Source organism: Artemia franciscana, chromosome 2 (assembly GCF_032884065.1).
Source record: "Artemia franciscana chromosome 2, ASM3288406v1, whole genome shotgun sequence".
NCBI classification, from domain to species: Eukaryota; Metazoa; Arthropoda; class Branchiopoda; order Anostraca; family Artemiidae; genus Artemia; species Artemia franciscana.
Genome location: NC_088864.1, coordinates 1229831 through 1248371, shown reverse-complemented (window position 1 = coordinate 1248371; position 18541 = coordinate 1229831). Strand labels below are relative to the sequence as shown.

The 18541-nt window shown below is 37.2% G+C and overlaps 1 protein-coding gene across 1 annotated transcript in view; it reads right to left on the bottom strand.

Moving 5' to 3' along the window:
- Positions 1-18302, bottom strand: part of LOC136035697 (COP9 signalosome complex subunit 6-like) — a 50056-nt gene extending 31754 nt beyond the window's left edge. Inside the window, exon 1 of the mRNA XM_065717641.1 lies at positions 18105-18302. Coding sequence (XP_065573713.1) covers positions 18105-18249 — 145 coding nt within the window. The 5' untranslated portion in view covers positions 18250-18302. The remainder of the gene's footprint in view (positions 1-18104) is intronic.
- Positions 18303-18541: the final 239 nt, after the last annotated feature.

The following is an 18541-nucleotide window of genomic DNA, read 5'->3' as shown; positions in this document are numbered from 1 at the left end:
CCAAGCAGGTTCTTCTCAAATTGTTAAGTGCACTGACTGTGGAGGGAATCATCGTACCAATAGCTTGGTGTGTCTGGAGCTTAAGAAATACCTCCCCGGTCAAAGGGCCTCGGGAAGATTGAATTCATCTGCCCGTGTTTAATTTTTAAGTGATGATGATCTCTAATTCAATCGTGTCGTCATTTTATCAAAATATTAATGGTGCTCGTAACAAGCTTCAACTCTCGAAAGACTGATTGGTATTTATTAAATTGTGTGCATCACTGAACACCTTCTAAGTACTTACAGTGTCTCACAAGTAGAGCTCTGGCATGACCACAAGTTCTTTCTTCGGTCCGTTAAACTGACAGCTGGCCGTCCTTCCGGTGGCCTAGCAATTGCAGTGAATAAGAAGTCTTCTTGCTCTCTTTCTGAATCTTCCGATGTGTATATTTCAGTTGATTTTGGTTCTTTTGTTTTAATGTATATGCCAACAAACTACCGAAGCGAGTCCTCTTATCGTAAATTTGCCACAGCTTGTGCTTCGCTTTCAAAACCCATTCATAGGGTTCGCTCAGCATATAAGTCAAAAATTAGTTGCAGTAATTTTAACACGGATCTAAAAAATGAGAATGCACCGCTTAATCAAATATTACTTTCTTCCCTTCCAAGTGGCGTTTTTCTGCTACCAAAATCGAAGCCGTTTTCTTATATGCACGACTCGGGGTTCACTTCAGATTTGGATTTCGTTCTAACAGACATTCAACAGATGCAGGGTACCATGGTTGACGTTTCAAGCGTTTCAATCCTAACAAGCGATCACTTAAGTTTGCAGTTTCGACTTACCTATTCTCTGCCTCTTCATGTCAAAAGCCTAAGTGTTTTTTTTTAACCTTGCTGGAATCGTCTTGATCTTCCTCTATATCAGAGAACATTATATTCTATATTGTCGAAAATCCGGATCCTATTCCAATTTTTATTTACGTCCATAAATGGGAACGCTCGTGATTTGTATTGTTACTTGGCGGAATTAGTTCATTCGATTAAGGTTGCTTCGTCAGTCTCTCTTCCTTTAACCAAAATTCGAGTTGGGACATGTAAAAAAGGGTGGACTGAAGACGGTAGACTTTAATGTGCTAAACATCGACATAGGTTTTGGTTTCGTATTTGGGCCAACTGCGGTTATCCAAAATCACGTTGTTGATTTCATTGTCAAATATACGAAGCGTGCACATAGAAATTCTGTGCGGCGATGGAACCGGCATCAAATCTTCAATCTTTCGCGGGATATCGAAAATAACCCCCATCCATTGTGGCGTCACGTGCCATTGATATTTCAAAGGCCCATTCTTCACTCCCGAGCAATTCTGTCTCTCTTTAGAAGCGGAGTTAATCCATTTGTTTGCACCTGCCTGTGGCAGTGGTATCAATACTCCTCAATCCGGATTCGTTGGCAAGGTACTGTTAGTAATCGTATTCGTGTGCACCGTGGTCTTAAGCAAGATTCTGTTCTTGGTCCGGCAATATTTAATAGCTCTATTAGAGAAGTTACTCGACAGATTCCACCATACTTAACTGAGCAATACATTGACGCAAGTCACTTGTCTTATGCCGACGACATTCTTCTCTTGGATAACAATCTTGGGGTACTCCAAAACGCTACTGATGTTGTTTACTCCCGACTGAAAGAAATCGGTCTTTCCGTTGCTACTTCCAGAAAAGAGTTTCTTGTCTTTGAAAAGGAGATGGCCTCCAATGATAGAATCCAAGTTGGTTTCACCACAATCTCATCTTCCAGTTCCTTTAGATATTTAGGTCTTCCGTTTGGAACTTCAATTAGATCCACTAGGCAGCTTATAATTGCTTCTTTGAAAGAGAAACTAAGGAAATCTTATGGTCTTCTCGCCACGGTAAAGGGCCAGTTTGATAAGAGAACCCTTGATCGGCTATATAATGCGTTTTTTGCACCGCATGTGTTGTTTTTGGTACCTACTTCGAAATTGGTCTCTGCATCTGACAAAAAGCAAATCCGATCGCTCTTCTTTAGGTTCTGTAAGTATTTCCTTAGTATCCCCATTTGGACTTTCGCGACGGTACGGTGTTTTTGAAATTTTTCAGAAAATGAACGAACTATCACGTAGATTTGAGTGTCTAGCGTCGCCAGCTATGAAAACTTATGATGTTTAATCTACATACTAGAACATGAAGAAGAGAATGGATAAAGGGTTGATTCAGTTATATTTATGTAATGTGCAGAAGGGAGCGGGAGTGAGTTTGAAGAGACGTATTGGTACCGGCCAGCCTATAGGCCTTAAGTACCCGCACTTCCCACAACACTTCATTAGAATTGCGTAATTTCATAAGAAGAACCCCTTGGCAGCTGATTGGAGGATATTTTTTTTAATAAAAAAAAAGTGTTCTAAAGCGTCTGAAGTTGTCAAGAATTGAGCGCGTTCTTTTTTTTTTCTTTTTTTTTTTGCTGTGCCCTTTTTGTTTTTCTTTTCATTTTTTATACACCTCTTTAGTCCATTTGTATTGTATGCAGGGGGTAACAATAAATTATTATTATTACGACAATTAAATTTTACACTGTCAGAGTATATAAAAATTGTTTATATTTAACTATGAAATATGAATAACAGTGTCTTTATTGATACAGTAAAAAGTCTTTATAAAGCCCTAGGCTTTGGTTTAGCCATATACTTTGGTATCTTTAAAGAAATGTGATCCTCCATATCAAGAAAATACACAGAGAGAGGGAGACCTACAAACCCTTGCATCCCCCATTGTGAAGTCTTGATGTTTCAACAACAAGGATATAGCTGTGATAGGTGCTATTTGTATGCTGCAAAATAACAAAGCACATAGCTGGCCAATAAAAACAATCAGTTTGTCAGTCAACATAGCACATAGCTAGTATACAAAATCTAAGGAATGGATATAACAAGGTATCCATCAAAATCAAGAGGGAAACAATGCCCCCTTCGGCCCTAGTAGTATCCCCTCAATTTTTTAAAGCAAGCCCATAGCCACTACTCTTTTCTTCCTTCAATGATCTAAGATGACGAAGAAGTTTAACGGTGATTCCCTCAAGACACAGGTGTTAACAATTTTCTTTAAGACAAAGGTGTTTCTTACGCCACAGAGAATGTTTTCTAAGAGATGCATGTACTTGTTACATAATAGAGTGTTTTTTCTTTGATTGTTTTAAAAATACAGCGAAGACCAGGAAAAAATCTTGAGGGGCCCCCGTCAAATCAGAGTTTCTTTGGACGTTAAGTAATAGGGAGTGTTTTCTTAAGGATGCATGTGTCTGTTACATAATAGTTTTTCTTTTGATTGTTTAAAAAGCCTACAAGGGCCAGGAAAAAACATTCAGGGCCCACTAGTGGGGAACCTTCAAGACGCCTAGCCCTAGAAAGCAATTCCACCAGGGCCCTAGCAGACAATTCAACCGGTCCCTAGCAACCTTTAACACCAGGGGATGTGCCCCCAAGCAGTCAGTTCCAACGGCACCCAAGCAATCAATTCCAACGGGGCAACCTAGCAGTTAATTCCACCGGGGGTCCTAGCAATCAATTCCAACGGGGGCCCTAGCAACCAATTCTGACGGGTTAAACTAGCAACCACTTCTAACGGGGCCCTAGCATCCAATTCCATCGAGGTCCTAGCATCCGATTTCACCGGGCCCCTAACCAAACCACCGGGGGGCCTTGCATTCAATTTCACTGGGGCCCTAACATCCAATTCCCAGGGGGCCCTGGCAGTAAATTCCAACGGTGCCCTAGCAACCAATCCCAACGAGGGGCCCTAGCAGATAATTCCAATAAGGCCCTAGCATCCGATACAACTGGGGCCCTAGTATCCAATACAACCTGGACCCTAGCTTCCAATACCACCAGAACCCTATCATCCGATTTCACTGGGCCCCTAGCAACAAATTCCAACGGGAGGTCCGCTAGTCAAGGGAATTCCCGGTAGTAACTGAGAATGATGCATCCTGACGTAACTTGTCATTCAGGGGCCTATGTGATTTCCCCACTTGTAACTGAGAAGGGCAAACACTTGGGGGGTGTTATGTAATTACCATGCACACGTGGGATGTTATATAATAGTTAAAGAGATTTTTGCTTCAGTATTTCATTTTTCTTGAAAGGCGTTTTTTCTTGCAGATTTCATTTTCTGTCAAGGCGTGTTTTTCTCAGGGAAGCTTTATAAGCCACAGGTTCTTGTCCACATTAGGATTCGGAAGAGATTTCCCCACTAAGGGAATAGAGTGCTAGACACCTGGACCAAGAAAGCCCTTCTAGTATAATATATCTAATCTCTATAGCCCAAAATAGGGCAGTGATGGCTAATTTTCTTCTCCCTCGGCTTTACCCTTCCTTTGATCTTTATAATGATATTGGAATAGCTCCGCTGGATCATATTATAGGTAAAAGTACTCTTTATTTAGCGCATTCTGCTTTTCTAGGTACTCTCCCACCGACCCTGCAGCAGTTTTTCTCATGGACAGGCTCAGGTAGGTACTTTTTGTCTTTACGTTAATTCTTCTCGACAATTTATTTTACCAAAACGATCTTCTACAGCAGCTCAGAGGTCTCCTGTATATCCATCAATTCTATTATGGAACTCCATCCCTTCGGATGTCCCTCTTTTTCTTTCTGCAAAGGCATTATTTCGTCGGGTCTTTCCAGTTCAATAATTTTTGTCTCTCTTTTTAATTCTATCCTAATTTGTATGTCACTTCTCTTCTTTCAAAATCAGTTTCAGCTATATGTTAAATCTCCATCTAAATCTTCTATCTGTTAAATGTCCTTGTCTTGTTCCAGTGTTTTTTGTTTTGTTTTCTTTTGTATATGTTTTATAAAAGTGTTTTATTCTTGTTCTCTGTGGTCCATTATAAGCAAAGCTTCTTGGGCCTAGTAACCGCTTTACTTTTGTAATAGTTTTTCTTTTAGTATTAACAAATTGATTGATTGATTGATATTTTTATTCGGGGAATAGTTTCTACGTGATAGCCAATTCCACGCACGAGGAATTCCCTGCTTGCTTTCTAGAATGATCAAATGGATAGCGTGATTCATTATGCCAGAAATATTGACACGCAGGGGGGTAGGGGAAATCGATTACTAGAAATTGGTTACATTTGATGAGCACCTGCAACTTAAGTAATGCTTTAGAGGTTACTATCAGGTAATGTTGGGAATTGTTCTTAGCGCATTTTTTATTAATAGTCATTTACTCTATTGGTACTTGAATGTGTTATCAGAGATGAAATTAAAGAATGAGTATCATTTTATCTAGAAGTACACATTAATGTACCATCAAAAATCTTTCATTTCCTCTTCATTATACGGAATTTTAAACTTATATTAAAGGATATCTTGAACGAGCATACCTATGTACATACGCTACAAGATGCTTAAATTGCATTAGTGAAATATGTTGATATTTTATCCTGGAACCAGAAATTTAAAAGACACAAACATTTTATTGTACATGTCAGTTTTATTAATAAAAAAAAACAATATAAATCATGAAATCACTGAAAAAAGTATCAAATTCAACAAGCGGAAAAACAAAACGTAAAAAATGCTGATCTAGGATAAGTTATATATCAAAACAAGCGTGAATTAGCGAAAAGCAGGGAGCCGTAGCAACCAAGTCCAGGAGCAGGGGGAGGATTGTTATTGGAGTTATATTTGATCCATACTAAAATATTTCTTTGACGTCTTAATGAGAATGACCTGTTTCTTTTACTGAGCGTTAGATTTCAACCCCCTCGGTTGAAAAAAAATCATTTAACACCTCCCAGCTTACGTTTAAGCTGTGAACATGTTAGTTCAATCCAATTCACACCACTGTGGTAAATAATGGATGGCTCACGCCACCATCTGCCACCCTCATCATTCCAAAGGCATTTTTCAGATATTTTCATGGTACAAATATGATTTAAGTCTAGTGGTTCTTGTTTAGGCAATCCTCCACCCAACATGATCAGCCCCATGGCAATTCATTCCACTGTGGCAAACCGCAGACGGCAAACGACACCCTCTGGCGCACATTATCACACCTAAGAGTTTTTCACCTTTTTTCCCCCAAAGAATAACTTTAAAAACTAAAAATAACGATTGCTTTTATTTGAACAGCGGAAACTTGCCATTTCTTTGTTAGATTGCAATTTTCCAAGGCAAATCCCAACCTATTACGCTCAATGGCTGACACCCAGCGCCTGACTTGAATAGCGGAAACTAGCCCTTTCATTGTTACATTGCGATGTTCCATGGCAGTTCCCAGCCTACAACACTCAATGGCTTACATTTGGCACCCTCTGGAATGCATTATCACACCGAAAGCATTTTCAGACATTTTCCCACAAAAACATCCGTTTATACTAGAATCAACCGTTAAAATTAATGAAAAACCCCCAATAGCACTTCTTCTGATGACTCCTGGCATGATGACACCCTCTGGAGCATATTATCTCACCTAAGAGTTTTTCAACTTTTTTGTCCACAAAAATAACTTATAAACTAAAACTGACAATTGTTTTCCTTTGAACAGCAGAAACTTGCCATTTCATTGCTAGATTACAATGTTCCATGGCAATTCATACCACCACAGTAAACTACAGATGGTACAACATTATCATATCTAATGTTTTTTGGGAATTTTCCTGCAAAAACATCTGTTGACACTAGAATTGATTGTTTAAACCTAAGGGAAAATAACCAATAGCGTTTTTCTGTGTCTCCTGGCAATTGAGACCAGCGTGCCACAATTTACCAGCCCGATGACATCCTCTGACGTACATTAGCACACCTAAGGGTTTTTCAACCTTTTTCCTACAAAAATAACTTCATAAACTAAAAATGACCATTGTTTTTTTATCTAAACAGCGAAAACTTGCGATTTTATAGTTAGATTGCGATGTTCTTAACACCGGTGTCTTGAGGGAATTGCTGTTAAACTTCTTCATCATCTCAAATCGTTAAAGAAAGAGCGAGTAGTGGCTATGGGCGTGCTTAAACGAATTGAGGGGATAATTCTGGCCCATGCCCCAATAGGCGTAACAGATTCTATAAGATATTGTTTCTATTAGCAGCACCATTGTGCTATCTTATTGTCTTATGAATTTTAAGGAATTGATTAATTGTAGCAACTTTTTAGTGGGTGCTGGTAGGTGGTTCATTCAGAGAAATGAACACCTACTTAACAATGGTACAGCCAACATTTCTTGAATTTTAATAGAATGTAAATTGAGTTAAGATAACGCTCTAGCCACTGGCATCTAACACACAATTTTAGCTTTGATTAGAGATTGCTTGACATACGATCTAAAAAAAAATCAGAAAATACAAACCCTATAGTATAGTGCACGCACTAGTATTTTACAATTACAAATTCTATATAGACAACATTGTCATCTAATTTTAAACAGCCCCAATGTATAAACAGCCACCCACTAGGACCATCCAAAATTGCTGAACACTTGGCACTTTGTTGGTAGCTAAGCTTTTAAAAGATTGTTCAAGTAAAAAGGTAGCACCCTAGCAAAAGCTAAAGCACCCTCTCTGTTAAACTTCCATTGATTTCTCCAGGGGCCCATTTAGCACCAGATCGACTCTGGCTGAGCTTTCAGTCTATTTTTTGTAAAAACTATGTTTGTGATTGTCTGCAGCTTGTATCACATAGTCAATTAATAAAAAAAATTAAATATTTCTGATGGGAGTACTTAGCAAAGTTGGAATTTAATGACTTAAGATGACGAAGAAGTTTAACGGTGATCCCCTCAAGACAAAGGCGGTAGTAATTTCATTCAAGACGCAGGTGTTTCTTACACAACAGAGAATGTTTTCTAAGAGATGCAGGTACTTGTTACATAATAGAGTGTTTTTTCTTTGATTGTTTTAAAAATACAGCGAAGACCAGAAAAAATCTTGAGGGGCCCCCGTCAAATCAGAGTTTCTTTGGACGTTAAGTAATAGGGAGTGTTTTCTTAAGGATGCATGTGTCTGTTACATAATAGTTTTTCTTTTGATTGTTTAAAAAGCCTACAAGGGCCAGGAAAAAACATTCAGGGCCCACTAGTGGGGAACCTTCTAAAAAAAATTTTATTTGGGGAATAGTTTCGACGTGATAGCCAATTCCACGCACGGGGAATTCCCTGCTTGCTTTCTAGAATGATTAAATGGATAGCATGTTTTATTATGCCAGAAATATTGACACGGCAGGGGGTAGGGGGAATCGATAACTAGAAATCGGTTACATTTGATGAGCACCTGCAACTTAAGTAATGCTTTAGAGGTTACTATCAGGTAATGTTGGGAATTGGATACCCTAGCATCCAATCCCATCGAGGCCCTAGCATCCGATTTCACCGGGCCCCTAACCAAACGACTGGGAGGCCTAACATCCAATTTCACTGGGGTCCCTAACATCCAATTTTCAGGGGGCCCTGGCAGTAAATTCCAACGGTACCCTTGCAACCAATTCCAACGAGGGACCCTAGCACTCAATTCCAACAAGGTCCTAGCATCCAATATAACTGGGGCCTTAGTATCGAATACAACCTGGACCCTAGCATCCAATGCAACCAGGGACCTAGCTTCCAATACAACCGGAGCCCTAGCATCTAATTTCACCGGGCCTCTAGCAACCAATTCCAAAGGGGGGTCCGCTAGTCAAGTGAATTCCCGGTGGTAACTGAGAATGACACATCCTGACGTAACTTGTCATTCAGGGGCCTATGTGATTTCCCCACTTTTAACTGAGGAGGACACACACGTGGGGGTGTTGCGTAATTACGATGCACACGCGGGATGTTACATAATACTTTAAGAGATTTTTTTCTTCAGTATTTCATTTTTCTTTCAAGGCGTTTTTACTCAGGGGACCTTTAGAACCCAGAGGTTTTTGTCCACATTAGGATTCGGAAGAGATTTCCCCTCAAAAGAATATAGCGCTAGACACCTGGACCAAGAAAGCCCTTCTAAAAAAAATTTTATTCGGGGAATAGTTTCTACGTGGTAGCCAATTCCACGCACGGGGAATTCCCTGCTTGCTTTCTAGAATGATTAAATGGATAGCATGTTTTATTATGCTAGAAATATTGACACGGCAGGGGGGTAGGGGGAATCGATTACTAAAAATCGGTTACATTTGATGAACACCTGCAACTTAAGTAATGCTTTAGAGGTTACTATCAGGTAATGTTGGGAATTGTTCTGAGAGCATTTTTATTAAGAGTCTTTTACTCTATTGGAACTTGAATGAGTTATCAGAGATGAAATAAAAGCAAGAGTATCATTTTGGCTAGAAGTATAACTTCATGTACCATCAAAAGTCTTTCATTTGCTCTTCACTACACGGATTTTTACACTTATATTAAAGGAAATCTTGAACAAGCATACCTATGTACATACGCTACAAGATGCTTAAATTGCATTAGTGAAATATATTGAAGTTTTATCCTGGAACCAGAAATTTAAAAGACACAAACATTTTATTGTACATGTCAGTTTTATTTTTAAAAAACATTACAAAATCATGAAATCACTGAAGAAAGTATCAAACTCAACAAGCGGAAAAACAAAAAGTAAAAAAAAGCTGATCTACGATAAATTATATAGCGAAACAAGCGTGAATTAGCGAAAGGTGGGGGACCCTACCAACAAAGTCCAGGGACAGGGGAAGGATTGTTATTAGAGGCAAATTTGAACCATATTAAAAGATTTCTGTGAGGTCTTAATGAAAATGACCTGTCTCTTTTACTGAGTGTTGGATTTCAGCCTCCCTCCGTCGAAAAAATTCTTTTAACACCTCCCAGCTTACGTTTAAGCTGTGAACATGTTAGTTCAATCCAATTCACGTCAACGTGTTGAATTGTGGATGGAAAACACTACCATCTGCCACCTTCATCATTCCAGCACCCTCATCATTCCAAAGGCATTTTCCAGATATTTTCATGATAAAAATATGATTTAAGTCTAGTGGTTCTTGTTTTGGCAATCCACCACCCAACATGATCAGCCCCATGGCAATTCATTCCACCATGGCAAACTACAGACGGTAAACGACACCCTCTGGCGCAGATTATCACAGCTAAGGGTTTTTCACCTTTTTTCCCCCAAAGAATAACTTTAAAAACTAAAAATAACGATTGCTTTTATTTGAACAGCGGAAACTTGCCATTTCTTTGTTAGATTGCAATTTTCCAAGGCAAATCCCAACCTATTACGCTCAATGGCTGACACCCAGCGCCTTCTGGCAAGCATTATCATACGTATGGCATTTTTGGGGCATTTTCATGCAAAAATATCTGTTTACACTACAGTCGATGGTTTAAACTTAAGGAAAAATTCCTAATAGCGTTTTTTCTGGTGACTTCTGGCAATTGAGGTCAGCGTGGCACAAAGCGTGCCATCCCGATAACACGCTCTGGCGCACAAAATGGCCATTATTTTTACTTGAATAGTGGAAACTTGCCATTTCATTGTTACATTGCGATGTTCCATGGCAGTTCCCAGCCTACAACACTCAATGGCTTACATTTGGCACCCTCTGGAATGCATTATCACACCTAAAGCATTTTCAGATATTTCCTATAAAAACATCCGTTTACACTACAATCGACCTTTTAAACTTAATGAAAAACCTCCCATAGCGTTTCTTCTGATGACTCCTGGTTTTTGAGCCCAGCGTGACACAATGTACCAGCCTGATGACACCCTCTGGAGCACATTATTACACCTCGGAGTTTTTCAATTTTTTCCACAAAAATAACTTATAAACTAAAAATGACAACTGTTTTCATTTGAACAGCAGAAACTTGCCATTTCATTGCTAGATTGCAATGTTCCTTGGCAATTCATACCACCGTGGTAAACTACAGATGGTACACGACGCCCCCTGGGAACATTATCAGACCTAATGTTTTTTTGGGCATTTTCCTGGAAAAATATCTGTTGACACTAGAATCGATCGTTTAACTTAAGAAAAATCCCCAATAGCGTTTCTTCTGATGTCTCCCGGGAACTGAAACCAACATGCCACAATTTACCAGCCCGATGAAAATGACCGTTTTTTTTATATCTGAACAGCAAAAACTTGCCATTTCATCGTTAGATTGCGATGTTCTTAACTCCGGTGTCTTGAGGGAATTGCTGTTAAACTTCTTCATCATCTCAAATCGTTAAAGGAGGACAAGAGTAATGGCTATGGGCGTGCTTAAACAAAGTGAGGGGATACTACTGGCCCTGGTCCCCATTGGCGTAACAGATTATATAAGATATTGTACCTATTAGCAGCACCATTGTACTATCTTATTGCCATTTGAATTTTAAGGAATTGATTGATTGTAGCAACTTTTTAGTGGGTGCTGGTAGGTGGTACATTCAGAGAAAAACCGTTTGTTGCATGTACTTTACAATGGTATGGCCAACATTTCTTGAATTTTAATAGAATGTAAGTTGAGTTAAGGTAACGCTCTAGCCACTGGCATCTAACACACAATTTTAGCTTTGATCAAAGACAGCTTGAAATAGAATATAAAAAAATCAGAAAATCCAAACACTATAGTAAAGTGCACACACTAGCATTTTAAAATTACAAATTCCATATAGGCAACATTGTCATCTAATTTTAAACAGCCCCAATGTATATACAGCCACCAACTAGGACCCTCCAAAACTGTTGAACACTTAGCACTTTGTTGGTAGCTAATCTTTTAAAATATTGTTCAGGTAAAAAGATAGCACCCTAGCAAAAGCTAAAGCACCCTTCCCGTTAAACTTCCATTGATTTCTCAAGGGACCCATTTAGCACCAGATCAACTCTGGCTGAGCTTACATAGTATATCTTGTGTTCTATCTATGAATCTATCTATGTTTGTAATTGTCAGCAAGCCTGTGTCACATAGTCAATTAATAAAAAAATAAAATATGTCTGAAGGGAGTACTTAGCAAAGTTGATATTTAAAACAAACAAGAATTATTGCTTTGGAGCCTACTCAACATAGCTATATTTACAAACACAATGCAAATAAACCAACTGGTAATATTGTCCTATGATTTTAGGATTATGCGGAACTAGTGCTAGACTGAACACATGAAACTAACATATAAGAAAAAAGTATAACACCAAAAAGGACTGGGCGACTCTGGCAGCCCAATCATCACCAACTGGTGCACACCAGATTCGTCCATATTGCTAGCAAGCGCGATTTAAAGTAACTTAAGGTAGGTATTATTAAACCATAAAATTTACCAAGCATTAATGTTTCCTGCTGTACAAAAGATTGTATGTTGTTTTGAAGTTTCAGTAAAGTGTTAGTTATACATACTCCTACAAACATAGAGAAACATCATCAGCTATGTAAGTTATAACAATTTTCAAATATTTAATTAAATAACAAATGATTAAGTGATTTGTGTTTAATATGTTGCGGGGAATTTTTTTGTATATTTATGCCGATACTGTAGGCTTGTATTTACTTTGGCTTGATTTATTTTTATTTTATCAGTGCTAATGTATGTAACATGGTCAGTGCTAGTTTTTATTTTTGTAGTGAATGTAGCATTGTAACATTATCAGTGCTAAAGTATGTCTTTATAATCTTTGTATGTATCAGTATCAGTATGTATAGTATGTATCAGTATCTAAAGTATGTATCAGTGCTACATTATCAGTGCTAAAGTTTTATTTTCGTAGTGTAACATTGTAAGTGCTAAAGTATGTAATATTGTCAGTGCTAGTTTTTATTCTCTTAGTGTATGTAACATTGTAACATTGTCAGTGCTAAAGTATGCCACCAGGCATGTGCACTGGTTTGTAATATTTATTTATTTAATTGTTGCAAATAAAATTATCTATCTATCAGTATTATCTATCAATAGGCTGCAATACAATATTTTTGTTTGTGTTCAGTTCCAAATTAGCACTTAATTTTCATCACAAGCACTCTTTTAATTATATAATAATTTAATAATAAACTTGGATATCGCCAAGTGTAGTAGCTTGAGAGAAACAAAAGGGAACACCATACAATTTGTCTCTATATAGGTATAAAACCCATTTCATTATTATGTTATGTCTAAAGCATACAAGGGAAGAACAATTATAGGCTTTCTTCTGCTAATTATAATTATAATAATCATATATTATAGTAATTATAACTATAAAATAATTATATTAATTATAATAAAATACATTTAATTAATAAATATATTATAATAATAATTATACATTAATATAATTAAATAGATACAATAATTATAGGCTTTCTATGGATCCCTAGCAAATACTTTAAATGTTATTCTATTAGAGAAAATTTGTCCAGAAAGCAATTGTTTACCCTATGAGTTTACAGGAAGCCCTGGAGGGACGCTGGGCCCACTAGATTTTTCTGGCACTCTCATTATGTTCTTTTTTCTTTTTTAAATAAACTTATCAATTTGGTCAGTTATTGGTGACATTGTCATATCCCCCCCCCCCAAGATTCGGATCTAGATCTGCTAGTGTGAGTTTGATTGATAAATGTAGAAGGGTAATCTCTTGTCAAGGTTCATTTCCTGGAGGAAACATTTTAATAGCAAAAGAACAATAGCATTTGATTATCCATTCAGCAAACTTTCTTAATAGCCTACAATGATCAATAAACAATGAATATAAGGAGACATTGCAGTTTACTGGATCTTCTAAGAAGACATAATATTAAAAAAAATACCACTAGATTCCTTATTTTATGTCCTTTCTAAATACATGGTGGTTTTTTCAAACAATGCAGTACTAGACCATGGTGATTACAAAGATCACCTTTATGTGATCATAAAACTAAAACTTTCATTTATCTTTTTAGGTTGATCAATGGATATATAGTAGACTACTGATATGAATTTTATCATTTTCAAAGAAGAAATAGTGGAAGAGTTGAGGAAGGTCATTTGAAGAGTTGACTCAGTGAGTGAAGCTAGTCAATCAAGGAATTGTGAAGAAGTTATTGTCACAGAAGTTATCGGGGATCCTGTCCATAAGTCATGCAGGCTTAGCTTCACAAACAAGAAATCTACTGAACAGTACTTGTCATTGTTGTTGCAGGTGAAACAAAGTCAGAGGCAAGAATTTTCCTACTTATTAGGAAACTTCAACCTAAAATGCGACTGTCTCGTTTGCTCTAGTTACCTTTGACAGAACAAAGAAGAAGGAAGACAGCTTCAAGGTTAGACTGAGAGACATTGAAAATACACTAAGAGAGGTTTGTGGAAAAAGAAATAATGACTGGTCAGGAGCAGTGATGACTAGAATTCTTGCTGCCATTACTGACCTACACAGTGCTGATGTAGATTACCAAACATCCTGCTACTTAAACTTTCTAACAGAACATAATATCACTAACAAGTACAGCCAAATTCCTTCACAGTCTCAAAAACGAAAATCTAGTCAACCTCAGAACTTGAATCAGAACAAGGAATTCAAGAAAGATTTCAAGTTTTTCCACGCTAACAATGATGAGCAGCTAGCACTGAATGATCTTGTTAGTATGATGAACAAGCTAATAGGCAATTCAGAGGAACCTGGATATAGTAGAATATACATGGAAAATCCAAGAGATAATTGGTAAAAGCACAGTATTTGGAGATATAAATGGCAGACTAAGTGTTATTATGCTAAAAGCTGCAGCTCATGCTATTCTCCATGAGCATTAGTTAAAGCCAAAAAATGTCAATGTGGAACTGGAGAAGGGAGCTATTGTCCAATCTGCAGTAGCTACAATCAAAAGTGATGTCAAAGGTATTAAACAAGTAATGGAGGTGTATCCCAAACCTGAAAATCTTGGGGGGATAACAGACAACCTCAAATACCTGCCCTCATCATTGTGGCTTTGTCTCAACTCAACACTCTGTTTGAAGGAGACAAAACAGACAGGAAGGTTGCATCAACAGGTCTGTGCATGTTACAAGCCTGTCAGCCAAAGGCAATCAGACTACCTCTTTAGATTGGATTAGCTGTCCAGTTGCATCATCAGTTTAGCAGCTACTTTCTAATTGAAATTCCCAGTGCTATGGGTTTCAGCACATTATTTTACAAGACAAAGCTCTTTGAGTGTAATGCAGTGCTTTCTAAAAGCACAAATATAGAAGGACTGGAAGAAATTTTTGCATGCAGCACACAGCTGATAACATCAACAACAATGTTCAAACCCTTGATGGGAATGACACTTTTCATGAATAAGCATAATTGTTTCTGTGATGCCACTGTTGAGGTCTTCAGCAGTACTTATGGGAAGAAGATTTGTTATGTTAAGGCAGATGAGGGAACCAAACTGAATTCCCATTAAGCATCTCAGACAGACATTAGGACAACCAAACCTTCTGTACAATCTTCAATCACAAAGTTTAATTCTGGATCCCTCAAAATAATGCAGCTTGCTATGGAAGATGTCCAGACGTTTTCATGCACCCTTGCCTAGCTGGCAGGGAGCTAAAAGTGAGCTGCATGTTGATATGCAGTCAGGCTCTTAAAGAGGGAAAGGCTCTATTCTCTTTGTGCCCATGACAGATATGAGACCAAGTAATCCCATTTTATATCTACTCTATACTCAGCCTTGTTTGCAAACATTGTTCCAGATACAGTGCAACTCCAGTACTGACCTTCAATCAGCCGCTTTATTGGAAAGCTGTTATCATTATTGCTGTTGAGACAAGAACAAGTCTAATCAAAAATTGTCCTGCTACTAAATAACTTCCACATCCTCATGAGTTCCCTTATGGATATTGGACAGATTATGGAAGGCTCTGGAGTTCAAGACACATTGGAAATAATATATGTGCCAAATACTGTTCTATACATCCTTCCTGGGAAAGCTTATTCCAGAGCTATCTGAGGACACATACTCACTGACTTGGCACTGAACACACTCCTCTTCACTGAACTTTATGGCACCATTCCATAGATGTGAAAAAAATATACAGTGCCTCCAACCAGCATTGGAGTTCTTCATTGTTTATTTTGGTGCATTGGAAGGTCACACAGACATGCATGATATATAGAGGAAAGAAGTTGCCAACAAATTTTTTACTGTTAAAAATTCACTTTCAGAAAAATCACATACAGCAAAACTACAAATACAATATATAGAAAATGATAGACATACTGACAAAGTTCATCCAAGAAGAGCATATGGGGAAGCTGGAACTGCATGAGTTATGGAGATAATCCCCAATAACTGCTGTGACAACTTCATGCTTCCTTGATCAACTAGCTTCATTCACCAAGTGAGCACCCTTTTCTCCCAAAATGACCTTGCTAAACTATTCCACAATTTTTTCTTTGCTAATGATACTATTCATATTGACAATTCAAAGTTTAAAAGTAATTTACAATACATTCATCATTCAACCTAAAAAGATAAGTCTTAATAATATAAGAAATATAAAAAAAAGAAATATAAGAAAAGTATAAAATAATAAAAGTATAAAAATATAAGAAAAGAAATAATATAAGAAAAAGAAAGTCTTAATTTTACAGCCAAATAAAGGTGACTTTTATAATCACTGTGATCTAGCATCCTATTCTAGAGACCTATTATGTTATTGTATTCCTTTACATGGAACATGAATTTCACCTCCTGAAAATCAACCTCAACCTAAAAAAACATATATTTCTATTGTAATTTGTTCCAGGTTAGGCCTTTTTTTTCACACACTTTTTGGACTACAGACTATTATGGCAAAATTCTAGAGAAGCTGCTTATGGCTATCTTGGAAAAGGTTTAGGGTAGGGAAATGAAACTGTCAGGGATGGATCTATATATTCAAACATGTCCTGGAAAGCTATTTTGAAGTACCTACCTCTTGGTACTAGTATCAGTAATAATAATAAAATTTTAATGAACAGTTGGCCTTTGATATAGAATAATTTAATGAACTTTGATGTGGTAACACATTTTTCTAAAGGCAGCACTGCCTATCCTAATCATTGATCAGATTCAGCAAGAATCAAACTAATGAAAAAAGTCAAATTATCATAGGCAATCCATCATAAATAAACTAAAATAGCTGCAAAAAAACACCCTGATTGTCAAAAACAAACAAATGTAGAGAGGGTAATATTTTGAGAGAAAGAAAACACTGGAAATATAAATTTAAAACAAAGAGTAAACACCAGAATAGGTTATGAGCTTGGATGTAGCAAAAAACTTAGATCAGAGAATAGCTGTACTTTTGAGTATTTCCAAGGAGCAATGAGTTTTCTGCTGGGGGATGCTGCTCATCCTTGCCTACAGCTGCAAAATATACAATAGAACACCAAAGCCTAAAACTCTATCTGTGAGCATGATACATACCTTAGCAGATGAAAGCATATTAGGTACCTTTGAAGTACCTACTCTATTCCTTCTCTCTCTAGGGGGTACTGATCTTTAAAAATCTATATGATATGAGAGTGAAACCATGCATAACAGATAATCTACTTATATTAAGTAAAGTAGCCTACAAGAAAACTTTTCAGCTTCACAGCTTTGCTTAATCCCAATTTATGAGGTTTCAAAGATCTTCAAATACATTTTTAGATTTAGGAAAAACACCATTGTCATGGACTATGGCTTAAAATCCTACTCAATAACAGGAATTATATGCTAAAACAAGAGCCAGAGAAAAAGAAGTTGATGACTGAGAATCAAGGCAAAATGTTGTTTGCCAAAATTCCAATTGATTCACCTGTGAAGTTGGCAAATTTCTAAGACTTAAGAATCAGAAGGGGTTTAATATGGAAGCTTGGCAATACCTACCCAGAGTGTGTTTTTAGACCTGGATTCATTACTGTAAGTTTTATCTATAAGTGAAACCTCATAAATTGTATTTCATTTCATGTCATCAAAGTTCAGTGTCTTCTAGAGTGAGAAGGAGCAGAGATAGGTATTTCAAAATAAGGACCTTCCCAGAACATTTAGTCAGTAGGCCTAGGACCATCCCTGTAAGTTTCATTTACTTAACCAAATCCCTTTCCAAGATGGACAAAAGTAGCTAAACTAGGATTTCACCTAATAAATCTTGTAGACAGCTTGAAAAACAACTAAGCCAAGGCTAGCAAAAGGTGCTTTTCTAAATTCTAAACTAGCCTACCTTGCTTTGGTGATCCTTCCTGAGCCCTTATTCTTGTCCAATGCTCACTAATATTCATGATGACTAGCGGATGCAATGAAACTGTTACACTTGCGATTGTGCCATTTCCTGCAAGTACATTTTCAAAGCTTTCATCTACCTCCATAGTTAGAGCTTCATGTGTTAGATTTTCAAATAAATTTAAAAGTAACGACTTGAGCACCATCTAAAATTTTATTACACCCTTTCTATAATATCAAGTCAAAAATATAAGGGGGCAAAATGTATTCTTTAAGAAGGGAGGCCGAAAATGTGGTTTTTATCTTTTTCAATGAAAATACAGAAGAAGCATTTTCAGTAAAAATACCCCAAAAAGGGTTTTTTTTCAAAATCGTAGTAGGGGAATGGAAAAATCTAGAGAGGAGAGCAAGTGCCTCACTTCCCATTGACACTAGTGT